This window comes from Acipenser ruthenus, chromosome 9 (genome assembly GCF_902713425.1).
Source record: "Acipenser ruthenus chromosome 9, fAciRut3.2 maternal haplotype, whole genome shotgun sequence".
Taxonomy (NCBI): Eukaryota; Metazoa; Chordata; class Actinopteri; order Acipenseriformes; family Acipenseridae; genus Acipenser; species Acipenser ruthenus.
In genome coordinates, this window is record NC_081197.1 from 25,920,682 (window position 1) to 25,942,272 (window position 21,591).

Consider the following 21,591-nt stretch of genomic DNA (forward strand, 5'->3'; position numbering starts at 1 on the left):
ACAATATTCTAGGTGAGGTCTTACTAATGCATTGTAAAGTTTTAACATTACTTCCCTTGATTTAAATTCCACACTTCTCACAATATATCCCAGCATCTTGTTGGCCATTTTTATAGCTTCCCCACAGTGTCTAGATGAAGACATTTCTGAGTCAACATAAACTCCTAGGTCTTTTTCATAGTTCCCTTCTTCAATTTCAGTATCTCCCATATGATATTTATAATGCACATTTTTATTGCCTGCATGCAGTACTTTACACTTTTCTCTATTAAATGTAATTTGCCATGTGTCTGCCCAATTTTGAATGCGGTCTAGATCATTTTGAATGACCTTTGCTGCTGCAACAGTGTTTGCCACTCCTCCTATTTTTCTGTCGTCTGCAAATTTAACAAGTTTGTTTACTATACCAGAATCTAAATCATTAATGTAGATTAGGAATAGCAGAGGACCAAATACTGATCCCTGTGGTACACCACTGGTTACCTCGCTCCATTTTGAGGTTTCTCCTTGTGATGAGTCAAAGGGGTTTCGGTCTGTAATTCAGCCTCCCGACAGTAGAAGGCACCAAACCAACTCGGGACTTCTCTTACCAAGGTCTCGTGACCATGACGAAAGTCATCTTTATGAGGGGAAGCACCTTGGTGAGGGGCGGAAGTACGAATATGTAAATTCCAGCCACTGGAGTCAAGTGAGTTATAAGGGGCGGGGCGTTGCATACAAAAGGGAACGTACTACTGTGTTCGGGGTGGGTCCTGAAAAGTATAGGCGGGGTGAATAGGCGGAGGGAGAGACGAAGAATTTGGCTGGTTTGTTTTCATTTTGTTGGCACGGGGGCAGAACACCGACTAACATTTTCTTTTCTGTTTTATCCCCTTTTTATGTCCAAGGATATCGTGAAGAGGACTGAGAAAGTTTCCGAACCCTTCTTTTTACCCTTATTCCAGCACCCCCTCCCTCACGCCATTCTTTTTTTGTTTTGTTTTATTTTATCGTGTAACAAATAACATTAATAAAAACTTTTATTTTGTTACACGCAAATTACTGTCTGGACATTCCATTGTTACTCACACGCCTCACACTCCTCTAATCAGTACTTTCTGTTTTCTACATGTTAACCACTCCCTAATCCATGTGCATGCATTTCCTTGAATCCCTACTGCGTTCAGTTTGAGAATTAATCATTTATGCGGGACTTTGTCAAAAGCTTTCTGGAAATCTAAATAAACCATGTCGTATCCTTTGCAATCATCCATTGTCGATGTTGCATCCTCAAAAATGTCAAGCAGGTTAGTTAGACACGATCTCCCTTTCCTAAAACCATGCTGACTGTCTCCAAGGATATTGTTACCATATAGGTAATTTTCCATTTTGGATCTTATTATAGTTTCCATCATTTTACATATAATAAGTCAGGCTTATTGGTCTGTAGTTACCTGGTTCGGTTTTGTCTCCCTTTCTGTGGATCGGTATTACGTTTGCAATTTTCCAGTCTGTCGGTACAACCCCTGTGTCAACAGACTGTTGCATGATCTTGGTTAGCGGTTTGTAAATAACTTCTTTCATTTCTTTGAGTACTATTGGGAGGATCTCATCCAGCCCAGGGGATTTGTTTATTTTAAGAGCTCCTAGTCCCTTTAACACTTCTGCCTCTGTTATGCTAAAGTTATTTAAAACTGGATAGGAACAGGTCGACATGTGGGGCATGTTGTCCGTGTCCTCCTTTGTAAAAACCTGTGAAAAGTAATCATTTAATATATTTGCTATTTTTTTTTCTTCGTCTATGATTTTGCCATTTGTGTCTCTTAGACATTTAACCTCCTCTTTGAATGTTCTCTTGCTGTTATAATATTGGAAAAACATTTTGGAATTGGTTTTAGCCCCCTTAGCAATATTGATTTCTATCATCTCCTGATCACTCGTTTTATCACCAAACTCCTCAATAATGCAATCCAAGTCATTATTTTATTACCATAACATCTCAAAAAGCTCTTCAAATGTCAGCGATATTCTTTGAGCGTGGCTTCTCTTGGTTCCTATCGGTCTCACGCCATTGAATGGTTTTCTCGACTTTTTCCGGAGAAAAAACGACTAGAGACCTGTGTTTTACATCTTTTTGATCGGAAAGGGAAAATTGTAATGTCGGACCTGGTCCGACATAGGACCGCAAAGGGTTAACACGTAGTGTTTTATCCTCTTATAAACTCGAGAAAAAGCAGACATTAAATTAAAATTAACGTTTTGTTTTAAGTAGAATGTAAGAAATATATTATTGCTTTCAATTCATGCCAACAATTACATCCCAAAAGTAGACAAATCTAAATCTAAAACAAAATGGCCAAAATGGTTTAATAGATCAATTAAAAAAAATATTCAGCGAAAAAAGGCACTTTACAGAGCGTTTAAAAGGGACCAAAAACAAAGCACACAGAAAGAGTACTTGGAACTGCAAACACAAGTCAAAAAGGAAGTTAGAAAGGCCAAGAGAGAGATAGAAATCAATATTGCTAAGGGGGCTGTGGCAATGCGCCCCGCCCCTGTGTGCATTTGTGTGTTATATGTTGTATGTTGCGTGCGTGTGTTAATGTTGGTGTATAGTCATTGGTACACGGGATGTAAACGGGTCTGTGTTTCACGTGTATTTAAAAAGTGTAGATTTGTATTTAGGCACGAGGAGAGCACAAATCACTTCACGTGCTGGTTAAATGTAATATGTGAGCACGGGGTTGCACAGAATTAATTCACGTGCTGGGATTCAAGTGAATAATTAATTAGTAATTGAATCCCAGCACAACAGTATATATAGAGACACGTAGCACTCAGTCGGGGTTGGGTGTTCGGAAGAGGAGAACGGGAGAGAGAGAAGGAGAAGGAGAAGGAGAAGGAGAAAGAAAAGCAAAGTAAAATCAAATCGTAAACGTAAAGTGTTTGTTCTCACCGTGTTTGTTTGTCTCTCCGTGCACCGTTTGTTTAGTGTGAGTCCGTTTTGTCTGTCTGTTTATTTTGGCTACAAGTGCCGTGTCCTGTGTTTTGTATTCCGTTGTTTAAACCTTTTATTTTGTTATTAAACGCTGAGTGCAGCCATTGCACTCAGCTCATCATCACCACCGTCTCTGTCTGTGTATTCCTTTCTGGTCTGACGCCACCCACTCTGGCCGTCTTTGTGACAGGGCTAAAACCAATTCCAAAATGTTTTTCCAATATTATAACAGCAAGAGAACATTCAAAGAGGAGGTTAAATGTCTAAGAGACACAAATGGCAAAATCATAGATCAAGAAAAAAAAATAGCAAATATATTAAATGATTACTTTTCACAGGTTTTTACAAAGGAGGACACGGACAACATGCCCCACATGCCGACCTGTTCCTATCCAGTTTTAAATAACTTTAGCATAACAGAGGCAGAAGTGTTAAAGGGACTAGGAGCTCTTAAAATAAACAAATCCCCTGGGTCGGATGAGATCCTCCCAATAGTACTCAAAGAAATGAAAGAAGTTATTTACAAACCGCTAACCAAGATCATGCAACAGTCTCTTGACACAGGGGTTGTACCGACAGACTGGAAAATAGCAAACGTAATACCGATCCACAAAAAGGGAGACAAAACTGAACCAGGTAACTACAGACCAATAAGCCTGACTTCTATTATATGTAAACTTATGGAAACTATAATAAGATCCAAAATGGAAAATTACCTATATGGTAACAATATCCTGGGAGACAGCCAGCATGGTTTTAGGAAAGGGAGATCATGTCTAACTAACCTACTTGACTTTTTTGAGGATGCAACATTGAAAATGGACAACTGCAAAGCATAAGACATGGTCTATTTAGATTTCCAGAAAGCTTTTGACAAAGTCCCGCATAAAAGATTAATTCTCAAACTGAACGCAGTAGGGATTCAAGGAAATGCATGCACATGGATTAGGGAGTGGTTAACATGTAGAAAACAGAAAGTACTGATTAGAGGAGAAACCTCGAAATGGAGTGAGGTAACCAGTGGTGTACCACAGGGATCAGTATTAGGTCCTCTGCTATTCCTAATCTACATTAATGATTTAGACTCTGATATAGTAAGCAAACTCGTTAAATTTGCAGACGACACAAAAATAGGAGGAGTGGCAGACACTGTTGAAGCAGCAAAAGTCATTCAAAATGATCTAGACCGCATTCAAAATTGGGCAGACACATGGCAAATGAAATTTAATAGAGAAAAGTGTAAAGTATTGCATGCGGGCAATAAAAATGTTCATTATAAATATCATATGGGAGATAGTGAAATTGAAGAAGGGAACTATGAAAAAGACCTAGGAGTTTATGTTGACTCAGAAATGTCTTCATCTAGACAATGTGGGGAAGCTATAAATAAGGCTAACAAGATGCTTGGATATATTGTGAGAAGTGCTGTGATTCTGTATGCCAGAATCACTGTCGAGCCCTCCTAAGGTGTCATGGGCTAGTCGACGAAACACCAAGGATCGAAGGTGCCCACTTGGACCCCAGAGAAGTACCCTACTAAGCTCAGTCCAGACAGTTGTCATGCTGATGCACTAGGGAGGCTGCACTGCGGTTGAGCCAGCATTGCAGCCGTTTTGTGTACTGATGTGCCAGGGAGGCAAAATAGGCTGATCCCTGGAGCCAGCATTACACTTCAGCCATCAACACCAGGCAGAAGGATATCTACATCATCATATGGAAGGAAACACAGATGGATCACATTAGTTTACAGTAAAAGAAGCTATGTCTTAGTTGGTGCTTATCTTGGCAAGAGCAGAGTCCAATATCAGCATGAGTTTGGGATTCTGAAGGTGAGGCTGCAAATGATTTTGATTTGAACCTTGTTTTATTTGACAGACGTCTTTATCCAAGGCGACTTACAGGTGTTACAGGGCAGTACGTATTATAATGCAAGATTAATATGTAAATACAGTGCAGTTTATAGAGTTGCAGCAAGATAGTGGAAGTGTACGTGTAGAGGGACTTGAAAAGGTGAAAATAGACAAAAGCCAGAAAGCGAGTGGGGACTGAGTGACTGTGAGAAACTCTCCCTCTGCTGGCGGAGGTGGGAGCGACACACAGTCCTCCCAAGGCAGTGGAGGCGGAACCAGCAGGAACTCTGCTGGTGGTGGTGGGAGCGACACGTCGTCCTCCCATGGAACCAGCAGGTATTCATGGAGGTGGAACCAGCAGGTATTCTCCCTCTGCTGGCAGGTACCTGGGCTGTGGATGTTCGGCCTTCCCCCTTTTGGGCTGTGGACCCACTGGCTCCTCCCTTTTGGGCTGTGGACGTTCGGCCTCCTCCCTTTTGGGCTGTGGACGCACCGACTCCTCCCTCTTGGGCTGTGGACGCTCAGTCTCCTCTCTCTTGGGCTGTGGACGCACCGACTCCCTCTCCAGGTCCGTGTCCCCTCTCTGCCTCCTTCTCACCTTTTCTCCCTTGGCCTGTGGAGGTGATGGGGTCTGCTGCTCCAGCAGCCAAAACCACCCTGATGCACAGGACACCCTCCCCATGGTGTAGGCTTCCCAGAAGCAGGGGTCTTCATAAGGGCAGTCCTCCTGGTCATGCCCAAACTCCCTGCAGATGACACACAGGGGGGCCCCTTCAGCTCTCCACTGCACCTGTTCCACGTCCCAGTAAGGGGGTCCCAGTAAGGGGGTCCCAGTTGGGTGGGGTCCCGTGACCACCATCTCCTCACACCACTCTCCTGCTGCTGCTTCTGGCAGCTCTTCCTCCTCTTTCCTCTCATCCTTCTTCCTCCACACACAATAATCGAAAAAAATGAAAAACAAAAAACTGCAGTACCCACTTATGCCTGCGTCCTGGAGGCGCTGTGATCCCACGCAGGACACCACGTGTGACAGGGCGGACGAGCGGTGACGTCACGGCAGAAGCAGGAAAAAATACTGACACCAGGTACTGCAGTTCAAAAGGCTTGCGCCGTTTTAATTAAATAATCCAAAAATAAAATAAATATTTTAAACACAAACACTGTGCTCACAGAGCAAAATAAAAAGGTTAAACAAAAACAAATCTCAAACACAAAATAAACAATAAATAATACGATCCCAGGTCAGGCTGGGCAGTTGCTGTCACTGTTCCTGGAATCTTTCTTTACGTTTTCTTTTTAAGTTTAATTTCTCTCCTCACTCTCTCCACTCTCGTTCCTAACACCTACACCAAGCTAGAAAGCTGCAGGCTTTTTATAACAGGTGACCATCTCCCGATTAGCAACAAAATTAATCATTTAATTAATTCGGGAGATGGCCATCTTCTGCACGAGTTTTTCCCCTACTCCTGGCAGAGGACGAGCACCGATCTTGCCTCTGCCAGGACACGTTTTAAAAATAAACAAAACAATAACACGGCGGCGCTTCGCCGTCATAAATATAATACAATAAAACAAATCATAAAACAAAACAAATACAAAATGCACTGCACATGGGCGGAGGGGACTCCGGTCTAAAAATAAACAAAACAATGTACAGGGCATTTAATGTCTAAAGGGTGGAGAAAGTCACAGGGGATGTCACAGCCTGCTTCAAAGAAACTTGAAAGAAAGGTAAGAGACATGGAAAAACACTAAATTTGATGTAGCTATCTGACAGTTACATTAGAACATTTATATATATATATATATATTATATATAGTGTGATGAAGTGTGGGGCACTGTGGTCGAGGGCCGGTATTTTGGGCCACAGATTTTGCGCAGTCTGTACCCGTTTTAAGGAAATGTAGTCCTGTTGGTCTGGCGCAGCAGGACTTCAATTCCCAGGAGGCCACGGGACCAATGGGCAGCCATTTTAGATGGCACAATTGTAAAATAGGTGATTGTGTAATTGATTCAACAGTTGCCTTCAATTAAACAATTGGGAGCCTTTTAAAAAGGGCAGGGTCAACCTGTTGGTTGAGGAGAGTTGGAGAGTGAGACTTGAGTCCTGGTGTTTTGGAGCCGGTAAGCAGCTTAGCTGCCCAGACTGTTAGTTAGGGATACTTGCTTGTGTAGTTAGTAATCCATGAAGGAGTTAGGCTTTTGTTTGTTTATCTTGGATGTTTTTTTTAAGCACTGTAAATAATAAACACACAGGTGCCGTCCTGTTTAAACCACATTCCTGGAAGTTTGACTTTCTTTTATGCTAGAGGACGATGTAAAAGGTCCGAAGAAAGTGACAAACATAACAAACATTTCCAGAGTTGTCACAATATATATATATATGTGTGTGTGTGTGTGTGTGTGTGTGTGTGTTTTTACAACATTTATAAATATCAAGAAACGAGTGGATACAAGCAGATACTATTTCATGAACAAAAGTTATCAAGTACATTTTTTTTCCCCTTATTACTGATAATAATGGAATGAATAACTTATTTTATTTATAAATATTTATTTTGAGAAGATAAAAAAATCGAGAGTAGTGTCCATTATTGCTTATAAAGACCCAGAGAATAAACGTGTATTATGTCACTGCAATCCACTCAGGTGAAAATGTCTGAGTCATAGAATAACACATTTGTAATAAAAATACTTTACATAAAAAAAAAATAAACATGGTGTTGGAAAAAAAATGCAAAAGACTGTATGGTTTCTGAAGTACTTTATAATGTTCCCCAAAGTGTTCTGAAAAAAAGGACACCATTTCCAAGATGCTACTTTAAAAAATTGATTTTTAGTGAATTTTTATAGGAAGAGAGTCGAATACAGCCAAAAGACTCCTACTCTTGGGGAAGCATCCCACTGACAAATGCTCAGTCCTGAAAGGGTTACAGCTACTATGGAGGCTTTTTCCTTGAATACCTTACAATAACTGACAGAGCAAGTCCTGCATATGAGACTGTGGCAGGGAGGAAGAGAGCCCTGTGTGTAAATAGGGGGCAGGGCAATGCCCTGCTGATAAATGTTTTGTTTGGGGTTTACTGGGAACAGGAGAATGCATTGGGATTTAAATGTATCGTTTGGGATTATTTAAGAACAGGGATTTGTTATTATTGTACAGTGCAGTGACTCCGGATTGATTTTACTGCTAATCCGGAAATTGTCACATGTGTCACATGGGTGTTTGAGAGGAGGAACGAAAGCAGAGCGCGCACTTGTGATGGCAGTATTATGAAAACAAAATTCAAGTAAACTTTCCAGCAGCTTTCCTGTACCTTGCAAGAAGTGAGATGTACTATACCTTAGCTTCCATGTCGAAAGACTTCATCTTCTCCTCTTCAGACAGACTGCTGCAAGAAACAAACATAACCACACTGTAGCACATGGCACTGGTACAAGTGTACTGTACCGTCCCCCTGGACCTCTCACTCACTTTCTCGATGAACTCGATTATCTCTCTCCCCCTCTGTCCTTGCCTCCACCGCTCTCTCTCACCTCTCTCCTATCGACTCCTTCTCCCAACTTTCTGTAGACTCTGCTACCTCCACCCTTTTCTCCTCCCTCACCTCCTCCCTCGACTCCCTCTGTCCCCTCCCCTCCCCTCCCCAACCCTGGCTCTCCTCTGTGCTCCGCTCAGCAAGAACCACACAGCGATCTGCTGAAAAGAAATGGAAGAGAACCAAACTCCCTGCTGCCCTAGACCTCTACCGCTCTCTAGTCTCCTGCTTCTCCTCCACTCTCTCCTCTGCTAAATGTTCTTATTTCCAATCTATAATCCAAGTCCCCACTAACAACCCACGTAAACTATCCTCTACCTTCTCCTCCCTCCTAAATCCCCCCTCCTCCTCCCTCCTTTATGTCCTCTGATGACTTTGCCTCTTTCTTCTCTTCTAAAATCTCAGATATCCGCAAACTCTTTAACACCTCTCCCCCCCCCACCCCCACCCCCTCCCGCTCCAACCCCTACACCTACTGCATGCCCTACTAACTGACCCTCCTTCTACACCTTCTCTCCCCTCTCAGACTCTGACCTCTGCTCCTTGCTCCAGGGTCACAAACCCAGCACGTCTGCCCTGGACCCCCTTCCCACTCACCTCTTTTAAGCTGCTGCTCCTGCTCTACTTCCCTTCATCTCCTTCCTTCTCAACATCTCTCTCCTTTCTGGTCTCTTTCCCTCTGCCTTCAAACAAGCCTCCCCTCACTCCCCTCCTCAAAAAACCTACCCTCGACCCCACCTCTCTCCAGAACTACCGTCCTGTCTCCCTCCTACCCTTCCTCTCCAAAACCCTCGAGCGGGCTATACACTGCCAGCTCTCTGCTTTCTTGTCCAACCACTCTCTGCTCGACCCTCTCCAATCTGGCTTCCGCTCTGCTCACTCCACTGAAACCGCCCTCCTGTCTGTCACTAACTCACTAAACTGCCCGAGCTGCCTCTCTCTCCTCTGTCCTAAATCTCCTCAAACTTTCTGCTGCCTTTGACACTGTCGATCAAACAAGGACTATCTATATAGGTGGGACGGACTGCACCTAAACAGAAAGGGAACCAATCTACTCGGAGAAAGGATCCTTGAGGAGGTCCAGAAGCATTTAAACTAGAAAGGAAGGGGGGAGAAAACAAAACAGAAGGGAGACCACATCAAAACAAGGACAACAACTCAGGTAAGACAACTATTAAATGTATTTATCTTAATTCTAAAAGTCTCAGAAACAAAATGTTAGAACTTGAAGCTACTGCACTAACAAGTAACTATGATGTGATAGGTGTTACAGAAACTTGGTTGTCAGAGTGATGGAGACGAATATAATATTAGTGGGTACACACTGTATAGGAAAGACAAGCAGGACAGAAGAGGCAGAGGGGTAGCGCTATACATAAGAAATAGTCTTGAAGCCCAGGTGTTAAATCTGGACAAAGAAAACAACGGCGAATCAATATGGGTCAGAATAATGGACAAAAATTCAAAAGGACAAAAATTCACTCGAAATGGAGTGAGGTAACCAGTGGTGTACCACAGGGATCAGTATTAGGTCCTCTGCTATTCCTAATCTACATTAATGATTTAGACTCTGGTATAGTAAGCAAACTCGTTAAATTTGCAGACGACACAAAAATAGGAGGAGTGGCAAACACTGTTGAAACAGCAAAGGTCATTCAAAATGATCTAGACAGCATTCAATTGGGCAGACACATGGCAAATTAAATTTAATAGAGAAAAGTGTAAAGTATTGCATGCATGCAATAAAAATGTGCATTATAAATATCATATGGGAGATAGTGAAATTGAAGGAGGGAACAGTGTGGAGTAGTGGTTAGGGCTCTGGACTCTTGACCGGAGGGTCTTGGGTTCAATCCCCAGTGGGGGACACTGCTGCTGTACCCTTGAGCAAGGTACTTTACCTAGATTGCTCCAGTAAAAACCCAACTGTATAAATGGGTACTAGTATGTAAAAATAATGTGATATCTTGTAACAGTTGTTGTAAGTCGCCCTGGATAAGGGCGTCTGCTAAGAAATAAATAATAATAATAATAATAACTATGAAAAAGACCTAGGAGTTTATGTTGACTCAGAAATGTCTTCATCTAGACAATGTGAGGAAGCTATAAAAAAGGCTAACAAGATGTTCAGATATATTGTGAGAAGTGTTGAATTTAAATCAAGGGAAGTAATGTTAAAACTCTACAATGCATTAGTAAGACCTCACCTAGAATATTGTGTTCAGTTCTGGTCACCTCATTACAAAAAGGATATTGCTGCTCTAGAAAGAGTGCAAAGAAGAGCAACCGAATTATCCCGGGTTTAAAAGGCATGTCGTATGCAGACAGGCTAAAAGAATTGAATCTATTCAGTCTTGAACAAAGAAGACTACGCGGCGATCTGATTCAAACATTCAAAATCCTAAAAGGTATAGACAATGTCGACCCAGGGGACTTCTTTGACCTGAAAAAAGAAACAAGGACCAGGGGTCACAAATGGAGATTAGATAAAGGGGCATTCAGAACAGAAAATAGGGGGCACTTTTTTTACACAGAGAATTGTGAGGGTCTGGAATGAACTCCCCAGTAATGTTGTTGAAGCTGACACCCTGGGATCCTTCAAGAAGCTGCTTGATGAGATTCTGGGATCAATAAGCTACTAACAACCAAACGAGCAAGATGGGCTGAATGGCCTCCTCTCGTTTGTAAACTTTCTTATGTTCTTAGGATTTATCAGTATGCACGACTATGAAGAGTTTTGTGAAAAATACAGCGAACAAGGGGTGGGGCGGAACTGGAGATGCAGTACTGAGTGTCCTGTTGATATGCAGTGCCTTTTAAACCTGTTTTACTGTGACAAAAAAATACTTTTAAACAGCGCGTCTAAAATAAACTGCGAGTGTGAAAATAAATTGGAGCTGAGGCGCCTGACACGCGCTGAATAAATGGACCGCAAAGGGTTCATTTAAAGGAGACCAGTTGTGAATTGTTTCACAGTCTCTGTTTTACATGTGAATCCCAAGAATAATTTCTGGAAAATAATAACATACCGCATATACACACACTTAGCCTCAGCCACACGTAAAAGGGGCTTTACCTCCCTAACCACAGCAGCTACAGCGTTCAAACCAACTTTAATGTGAAGAAGACTAATTGTGAATAGTTTTATAAGTTCTCCTTTACATGTGAATCAAACATATAAATTGTGAAAAACAATAACATACCGCATATACGCACACAGCCTACCTGACACACGTAAAATGGCTTTAACTCCTCAACCACAGCAGCTACAGCGCTCAAACCAACTTTAATTTAAAGGATGCCAAATGTGAATTGTTTCACAGTCTGTGTTTTACCTGTGAAGCCTAAGAATAATTTGTGAAATACAATAACATATCGCATATACACACCACCGTCCCAGCATCAATTAAAAATGCTTGATATCCCCAACCACAGCAGCTAGCGTTTTCAAAACAACTTTAATTTAAAGAATACCGGTTGTGAATTGTTTCACAGCTTCTGTTTTGCATGTGAATCCTAATAATAATTTGTGAAAAAACAAATGGTTGGGGATATCAAGCCATTTTACGCATGTCAGGCTAAGTGTGTGCGCATATGCGATTTGTTTTGTTTTACACATATTATTCTTAGGATTCACATGTAAAACAAAAGCTGTGAAGCAATTCACAACTGTTCTTTTTTAAATTAAAGTTGGTTTGAACGCTGTAGCTGCTGATCCAGGAGCATCGTCTGATGCGCCTGGAGTACAGAAGGATGTACCGTCTGATTGCACGCACTGCTGCCAGGCAGGATCGGCAACACAACCACCTCATGGAAAGGCTGGACCACGCTGATCAACAGCACCAAGAGGTGGTTGCGTTGCACACCGAATTTCTGCACACAATAACAAGAGAACTGCAGGTGCCTCTCCCAGCTCCCGCTGAGGTGGGAACCCGTTCTGCTGTGCACAGTCCTGCTGAATCAGCGGTCCGAGAAGTTTGTACAGAGCAATACCCACTCGCTTCTGCAGCGGCACAGGTGTACGGACATGTATTGGTGACGGCTCCATGTCCACCCTTACAAGTTCCACCAGTTGGTCAAACGTAGCTCGTATGACCCGAAATGTTTCAATCCATTGTTCGTCAGAGAAAGACTCCACCAAACAGAGGGACGATGATGCGTCCGCATTTGTCTTTCCTGCCGATGCACAAATAGAGGTCTGTACATAGGAACAAAGTGGATGAGGGTGTCTGCTGGAAAGAAAGCTCTAGATAAGAAAGCAATAGATGCACGATTCCTTTCCTGCAAACCCATTGCATGGGCCTGAAGGAGTTCTTCCCATACAAGATTTAATCTAGCCAGTGTTTGTCTGCGTCTTCTCCATCCATCCATTTTTGTTGCAACTACGTTGTAAGTAGGCCTATGATTTTATATACCCTTATAACTAATTAGCAAATACACACAAATTATGTATTTATTATATTAACAGCGTTTGTGTAAGTTTCCACATTTTCTGCATAATTAATCTTAATATTTCAACAAAGTACCTGTGTTTGAAACCAACACACCATGAGTTGTTTTTAATATATCTGTTCCACATTAACGCATATTTGTGATTATTGAACGCATAATACTTTTGTTTAGCACATTAACAGTTACGCAGTTGGCTAAGACTAATATATGTGGGTGTGAGAAAGGACATCAGTTGAAGCATAAGAAAAGCAGTAATGGGAATTGGTGGGTGCTGTCGGTTTTTGTACACATGATACTTCTACCATTTCTAGAACAACTAATTCTAAACAATAATAGTAATAACTATTATTATTTTCTTCTTCTTGGCAGCATGAACCGTTTTAACTGCAAGCCTTTTGCATTCTAGACAGATGGGGGGTAACCTTCTCTTCATCTCTGCCTAGCGCGTAAAGCCTCATGTAAACCCCTATGCATTATTTGAACGATATCCTTTATCGCGCAGAATCTCTTTTCAGCGCGTTTGGTGATATTTAAATAAAACCTCCCATTGTTTTATTATTAACGAGGTCGTTTGCATTTGGACGACTAAATTCTCTCTCTAAAATAAATGTAAATGTGGAAGCATAAATGTCATGACCAAAAAAGCGCGAGAGATCTGTTGTCACACTTTTCAGTTTTTAGTTGTAAACTGCCCCACTGAGCACCGCAGAATCTCAGTTTCAAACCGAGTACTGCCTGTCTGTGTGTGATTCTTTCAGGCCTGATGTCATCCCTGCAGCTAGCCTGTCACAGGAACTTAAAAGCTGCATCTTCATTGACTCCTAGTTCTCCAACCCCCTCTCCTTCAATCACCGTTCCTGTCTGTTCCCGTTCCTGTCCGTCCCCTCCCACACTTCTCCGCCGTGTACCTGTTCTCTATCCAGAACCCCTTGGCCTGCAGCCACAGGTTCTGCCACAGCCTCTGTAGTTCCCACTGTATCAGACTCAACCCTCACATTTTCCACCGAAGGCCGCACTTCCTGGCTGGCCGGCTCAGCTGATCCTACTGCCGTATCACTCTCAACCACATCATTTTCAGCAGCAGATCTTTTACAATTTTTTGCAATGTGCCCTTCACAACCACAAACATAACATTTCATTTGTTTATAAAATGCAAAAACTATATACTCAATGCCATCGATACAAAACCTAAAGGCAATATTCAGTTTGGTATCTGGACTATTTAGCAACATATACAACTGTCGTCTAAATAAGAAGAACATAAGAACATAATGAAATTACATGTCTTCGGTCGAGCTTTATATCCCAACCAAATCATTGTGATTTCTGACATTACTTTGCCATGGCGGCTCAGTTCATTAATCATTAAATAGCAAGAGGCAAGACCGAAGCCAAAACCCCCTCAATGACTAACCCCTCCTGAACAACTCGATGCACTAGCTCTTCACAACTTAAATACAACCACTGCCTTGTTAATTCGAGAAGCCGATTTTATGTTCTTCCCTCCTACAACTTTTGCCAAATGAGTGACACATTGATTTTTATACCGTGTTTCATAAGAAGAACATAAGAACATAAAGTTTACAAACGAGAAGAGGCCATTCAGCCCATCTTGCTCTTTGGTTGTTTGTAGCTTATTGATCCCAGAATCTCATCAAGCAGCTTCTTGAAGGATCCCAGGGTGTCAGCTTCAACAACATTACTGGGGAGTTGGTTCCAGACCCTCACAATTCTCTGTGTAAAAAAGTGCCTCCTATTTTCTGTTCTGAATGCCCCTTTATCTAATCTACATTTGTGACCCCTGGTCCTTGTTTCTTTTTTCAGGTCAAAAAAGTCCCCTGGGTCAACACTGTCTATACCTTTTAGGATTTTGAATGTTTGAATCAGATCGCTGCGTAGTCTTTTTTGTTCAAGACTGAATAGATTCAATTCTTTTAGCTTGCTGCATATGACATGCCTTCTTTACACTCTTTCTACAGCAGCAATATCCTTTTTGTAACGAGGTGACCAGAACTGAACACAATATTCTAGGTGAGGTCTTACTAATGCATTGTAAAGTTTTAACATCACTTCCCTTGATTTAAATTCAACACTTCTCAATATATCCCAGCATCTTGTTGGCCTTTTTTTTATAGCTTCCCCACATTGTCTAGAGGAAGACATTTCTGAGTCAACATAAACTCCTAGGTCTTTTTCATAGTTCCCTTCTTCAATTTCAGTATCTCCCATATGATATTTATAATGCACTTTACAATGTTCTCTATTAAATGTCATTTGCCATGTGTCTGCCCAGTTCTGAATGCTGTCTAGATCATTTTGAATGACCTTTGCTGCTGCAACAGTGTTTGCCACTCCTCCTATTTTTGTGTCATCTGCAAATTTAACTAGTTTGCTTACTATACCAGAATCTAAATCATTAATGTAGATTAGGAATAGCAAAGGACCTAATACTGATCCCTGTGGTACACCACTGGTTACCTCGCTCCATTTTGAGGTTTCTCCTCTAATCAGTACTTTCTGTTTTCTACATATTAACCACTCCCTAATCCACGTGCATGCATTTCCTTGAATCCCTACTGCGTTCAGTTTGAGAATTAATCTTTTATGCGGGACTTTGTCAAAAGCTTTCTGGAAATCTAAATAAACCATGTCGTATGCTTTGCAATTATCCATTGTCGATGTTGCATCCTCAAAGAAATCAAGCAGGTTAGTTAGACACAATCTCCCTTTCCTAAAACCATGCTGACTGTCTCCCAGGATATTGTTACCATATAGGTAATTTTCCATTTTAGATCTCTGTCTGCCGCTATACTGTCACAAACCAAAACTAATTTGAATAAATTAACTCACTTTGTCTCACAGAGACACACCAATAGTGCTGGTTGTTTTGATGTTTGAACGCATATGAATAACATTTGTTAATATAGTTTTATATTGAGGGCGAAATTTGCCATGACAGCAGTACCACCAACTACACATCACATTCTATGGTATCACCCAGGGGTCTTACTTGCAGAAGGAATTTTGAGTCCCAGTGAACAAGTAAAGGCTAGTACGTCGATTTCAGGTCAGCAAACAATCACATCTATGCTCAGGGTGAATTACCAAGCTGTGACAGGGGACTGCCCCGTCTTTATGAACATGGTTGGGACTGGCAGGGAGGGGGTTAAAATTTCTCCCTGCCAGGAAAACATGTGAGAATGTGGCTGGAGCCCTAATTGAATAAGCCACAGGGAATAAAAGCCAGGGGAGAGGCCCTGGCTGAAGAGAGTTGTAGAGAGAGTTCTGGAAAGAGAAGGAGTGTTTTGTTTGTGCTGTGTTTTCTGTTCCAGTGAAGGCAACGCCCAGCCTGGAAACTTTATTTTGTAAGTTTTTGTTTTGTGTTTGTATTTTGTGTTTTTGAAACCTTTTTGTTTGGCCCTTGTGCCTATTTATTTTGTATTTTTTTGTTTATTAAAAACTTTATTTTTGAACTTCAAACTGTCTCTGAGTCTCAAACCTCGGTCAATTCTGTCACACAAGCTAATTCAGTAAGGATGAAAATGATCATGGAAAGCTGCACTTTTTTAAATTAAAGAACTCAGGCCATACAGAATGGTTGATTCTATAGACTTCAGAGGCTTGGTGAACGTCCTGGACCCACGATACCAAGTACCCAGCAGGAAACAATTCTCGGAGGTTATAATACCACAGGTGTGTACAACAAAGTGAAAGCTGAATTGCGGACTGCTAAACAAGTGTTAACTTACAATGACTCTGGTATTTATTCACACGTGTTGAGTTCAGAAAAAACACGTTTAATATAAAATGAAAATAGATATTATTTGTAATAAAAAATGTAATCGTACTGAATAACTAACTAATAGCTAGTGTTTTTGAAATATTGTATGCAAAACTGTAATATGCATACAAATTTGATTATAACTGCTCAGTTCTCATTTTGGTAGCATCAGCATCATTCAGCAATGAATTCCAATATGTATCGCAATACATATCGCAATATTGTCTTCAGTATTGCAATATATTGCAATACAGGATCCTAGTCACAATACCGATCCCTAGTAGACACCACTTATATTGGAACTTTATTGAGGGAATCATAGAATACAACTGTATACTAAGTATAAAAACCCCATGTCAAAGGTCTGTATCACTGACAGGGTTCTCCCCAGGCCTTTTCAGCCGGACGGGTCGCCCGAAAAAGTGGCTATCGCCGCCTGGCTATCGCCGCCTTGCCTTTAACAGTAAGGAATGATTGTGCTTCTAGCAGACTAGATCACTTGCGCATTGATGGGTGAAAAAAAAAAAAAAAATCCTGGAATCACACGACATCTGTACGTCTTGACCAACATTTAACCAATCAGAGAGCTGAAGGGGTGGGTTTTCTGTGTTAAGCACTTCGAGAGGCTAAAACGTTAAAAATGACTGCTAAAAAAATAACCAATAATTTTCAAAGCAAAAATAGTTACAATGAATGCAGGTTTTCAATATAAGCCAGCGATTGGCGCAATCCATTGCCGACTACTATATTTGCGCCGGCTACTTTATTAAAAAAAAAAAATAATGATTATTTTCTAGTATTATCATTCAGTCCATTTTTTGTCGTATTATTGTACTGCAAGGTGATATAGTACATAATAGCTATACATATGCACCAAAAAGATGTACCCAGGTGCTTGTGAGAGATATTCGGGGTTCATGTATAGAGGCTGTATGCCTTTAAGAAGAAAGGCATGATGGGATATCAGCTGCACACTTGTTAGCGGGCATACAAATGCTTAAGTGCAGAGGTGCTGGATTTTTACACTCCGGTTTCATGCAACAGTTATGATGGTGACCAAACGTGTGTGAGTACTGTGTAAAAAAAAAAAAAAAATGGTTAAAATGAACAGTTGCATTCAAAAAATGTAGAACAGCAAAAAACAAAAATGCCCTGAAAACTTAAAAGAAGAACAATTTAAATGAAGCAATAAGCTCAATAATTAAGCTAAAAAGGAAGTGAAGGTTACCATTTTTTTTGTGAACTCCAATAAACCTATGTTATCTTTCCCCAGTCAAATCGTAGAGTGCCTAAATAAGCACGGTCATTTACCATAATAAAAATCAGTAACGAAAAAAAAAATGTAGAACAAAAAAAAGCACAACCAGATATAGTCAACGAAAGACAACACATTATAAAAACTCTTTATCGTATTATATGTTTAAGGTAAGGCAAGTTTATTTTTCCGTTGAGTGCTCCTGGGGAGAACCCTGATTGATATTACCAGAAAGCTTATTTATTACTGGGCAACACTGGTAATGCAACTTAAGAGCTATATGCCAAACATGTACTGTACACAACGTGTACTGTAACTTCAACAGTCAATGACATGCTCATAGTCAGCCACAAATGTGAAGTCACTACGTCAAATGATTTCTGTAAAAAAATCTTAAATTCCAGTTCTTAGTCAGATAACATCCTCTAATGTGAAAAGATACAATGACCAGTTAATTAAACTCCATATCACGCCAACCTCAAGTACTGTATGTCATACGCTGCCACAGGAATCCAAGCGTAGCTGCCACTGCATTTTGTTTAGTAAAAGCATACCTGAGGTTGAGTGAAGCATATCGCAATGTTGCCCCTTCAAACTCCCTCAAACTATGGTCAGGGGTCACCTCATCTGCCTGCAGTTCCTAAAGAGAAACAAAACGTCAAGACAATTTGCAAGAGACCGATCAAACCTTTACCCAACAGCCCCTTTTTTTACATACTTCATGTGCTTCGTTTTTTATTACTGGTCATATACTATACAAGAAACTGTATTTGAATAGTGTTTTAATATATTTCTTTATGTCAATTTTTTCAGCAACATTGTTGACACTCAAGTACACAGACCTATATTGCCTCAGGGACCCTGAAGCAGTGTTTGTGAGAATTGGTCATTGTTTAGTTGGAGCTATAGACGAAACCTGTTGTCCAGATAAGCTCCTGCACTAACTTATGGAACTCACCCAACATCTCCTGCTTCATTAGTACGGAGTAGTATTCTCTTTATAAATACATGGGAGAAGAATTTGTTCTTACTCACTATCAGAACTTGAGTATTTTAGTCTGTACGTTTAGCAGCAATACCAGTTCTTTTTTCTACACTGTACAGCAGGCAACCCACCTTATCCACAAGCTGGCCATACTCAACTTGTCTGCAAGGTAGGTGTATAAAGGATGTTTAAATTTAGATCCAATTTTGTACAATTATACAATTAAGTGGTAACTGAATGTATAATATAGGATTCTAGTTCTTTACATGGGAGAAGACATGTTGTATAAACATGTGCGCTCTTTGCTAAGAAATACTAACTGTATGCATGCACACAATAGAAGCGGGGAGCGTGTTATTTTAGTATATTTACAGTAATTTTTTTTTTGTCTTGTTCATTGAAAATCATTTACAAATTTTTAAAAAGGGTCAGCATAACAATCATTTTTTAACAGCTGTAAATCACCCTGGATAAAGGCGTCTGCTGAGAAATAAATAATAAATCAGTCCTCTCAAATCTTGCTTTTCTCTCTAAATCTTGATCACACAACCTCATCTCCCACACAGCTCATACATTTTGTTCCACAGTGTGTGGGGTTTCCTGTGAAGTGCTAGAGGGTCTTCCTGTCTCCCCAGCTAGGGAAGGGGGATCCCACTGCGTAGTTCCTGTGGGGACGTGCCAATAGTAAGTCCCAGATGTGTCTCGAACTCGCATCCATCCAGCTGGCAAATCTGTGTCTGTCTCAAAGGGGTTGCAGTTCCAGAAGTGATCTGAGAAAAAAAGGAAAGAAAGTGAGGAAGAGTCAGTGCCTCATGCTTCATATTAATTATGTATGCACTATCTAGAGCAGGGGTTTTTCGAGCACTTTTTATTTTTTAAACCAAATACCCATTTTGATATATAACAGGCAGAATGGCCCACAATGCAAAAACAACCAGTTGCCATTTTGACTGGTCCAAAATTACTATAGGCAAAATCACTTTATCCAGCGGGGCTGGAGTTAAGCAGTGAAGGGCAAAAAATACTACCAACGCATGTAAAAATACTACGTTCCCGCTAGCCGCTCGCCACAAGCGAAAAGTTTTCCTGTGTGGCTCAACTACTTCAAGTTCTCCACGGTGGAAAAGGCTTTGAAAAATGTACTTGTGTAAAGGCTCCTACCCACCAGACACGATGCTGTGGTGTGAAAGTTACTTTTGATAAGTGTCTTTCACACCACAGGTGACGCGACAGGCGATGCAGGATTGAATCCTATTTTTTGCGGTTTGACGCACATCAACTAGGGCATTGAGCAATCAGAGAACAGCTTCAATGCAAGTGGTCCAGCAGGGTGAAGCAGTATCCAAAATGACGGAGGAAAAGATAATACTTGCCGTGATAAAATACACAAAGCTTTATGACAAAGGGCATCACAATTATAAAAAGATACAGATTTGAAAGATAATATATGGGAGTCAATTTTGTAGGAACTGGATAAGCCTGGTGTGTATGATTTATTGCCATATATGTTGAAATACTGCCAGAGATGACACTCTGAATTTCCACATTATACTGACGAATATGTACCAGTCTTGATCATAGTTTTGTCAATAGCAATTTTGAACAGTTGTATAGATCTGGCAGTTTTCAAACCTGTCGCATCGTGGCTTCTGGTGTGTGTGGTCATGTCACTGCGAAAGTGTCTCGTCGACAATTAAAATAAATAAATAAATAAAAATCACATTGCATCTGGTGTGTGGAGATCACGTAACATATGCATGCCACAAACATTGTGTTTGGCAGGAGGGCAATTAGGTTCTTTTGGAAACAGTCAGTGGAAGGCGGTGCTTGTAAAAATTTTAAATAAAAAACATGGCATCCAAAACGGAAACATTAACATGTTTTTAAAAAACATTGTATGGGGCTCCCGAGTGGCATATCCAGTAAAGGCGTTCTGCATGGAGGGCAGGCTGTGCCCTATAGCTATACAGGTTCAGATCCAGGCTATGTCATTGCCAACTGTGAGTGGGAGCTCCTAGGGGGCGGTGCACAATTGGCCTAGCGCCGCCCGGTTATGGAGGGCTTAGGTTGGCAGGGCAATCCACGGTTCACCGCACACCAGTGACCCCTGTGGCTGATAGGGCCATTCAGATCTGTGTTGTCCTCCGGCACTATAGGTCTGGTTGCGACGACTACAGTTTAAAAAAAAAAAAAAAACAAAAAAAAAAAAACACACACACATTGTGCAGATTATCAGAATCACGTTCCGAAAGACACAGCCCAAGGAATACCAGTCATCCAAGCTAACGTTTCGGTTGTAAGACCTTCGTCAGAACACAACTTGTAGAAGCCGTAGAGACATTAATAAAGGACACGCATGTATCACAGATCTATAATTATCTACGTCCTGAACAACAATAGCATATCAGCTGGCTTAATAACAATCATTTAATCAATTCTGTTAAAGCACATCTCTCCTCTAAAGACAAATGAGCTTGTACAAAATATGGTCTAGTTTCAAGTGCTTTCATAAGATTGTTCAACTACTCTACAAAAGGTGTTAGAGGGGGCTCCCGAGTGGCACATCCAGATAAAGAGTGCAGGATGCGGCCTATAGCCTGGACATCGCCGGTTCAAGTCCAGGCTATTCCACTGCCAACAATTGGCAGAGCACCATGAGGGGGAGGGGGAGGGGGAGGCATAGGTCGGCCAGGGTGTCTTCGGCTCACTGCGCACCAGAAACCCCTGTAGTCTGGCCGGGCGCCTGCGGGC

The 21,591-nt window shown here is 41.2% G+C and overlaps 1 protein-coding gene across 10 annotated transcripts in view; it reads right to left on the bottom strand.

The window, feature by feature from the left end:
- apbb1 (amyloid beta (A4) precursor protein-binding, family B, member 1 (Fe65)) overlaps positions 1-21,591 on the bottom strand; it is a 154,106-nt gene that overhangs the window by 98,155 nt on the left and 34,360 nt on the right. For 9 of the 10 annotated variants that reach the window (XM_059029754.1, XM_059029752.1, XM_059029759.1 and 6 more), the window contains 3 exons: positions 19,414-19,610; positions 18,410-18,495; positions 8,172-8,220 (listed from right to left, as the gene is read on the bottom strand). In XM_059029754.1, the coding sequence (XP_058885737.1) occupies positions 8,172-8,220; positions 18,410-18,495; positions 19,414-19,610 (332 nt within the window). The remainder of the gene's footprint in view (positions 1-8,171; positions 8,221-18,409; positions 18,496-19,413; positions 19,611-21,591) is intronic. The other variant, XM_059029756.1, reaches the window with a different exon arrangement.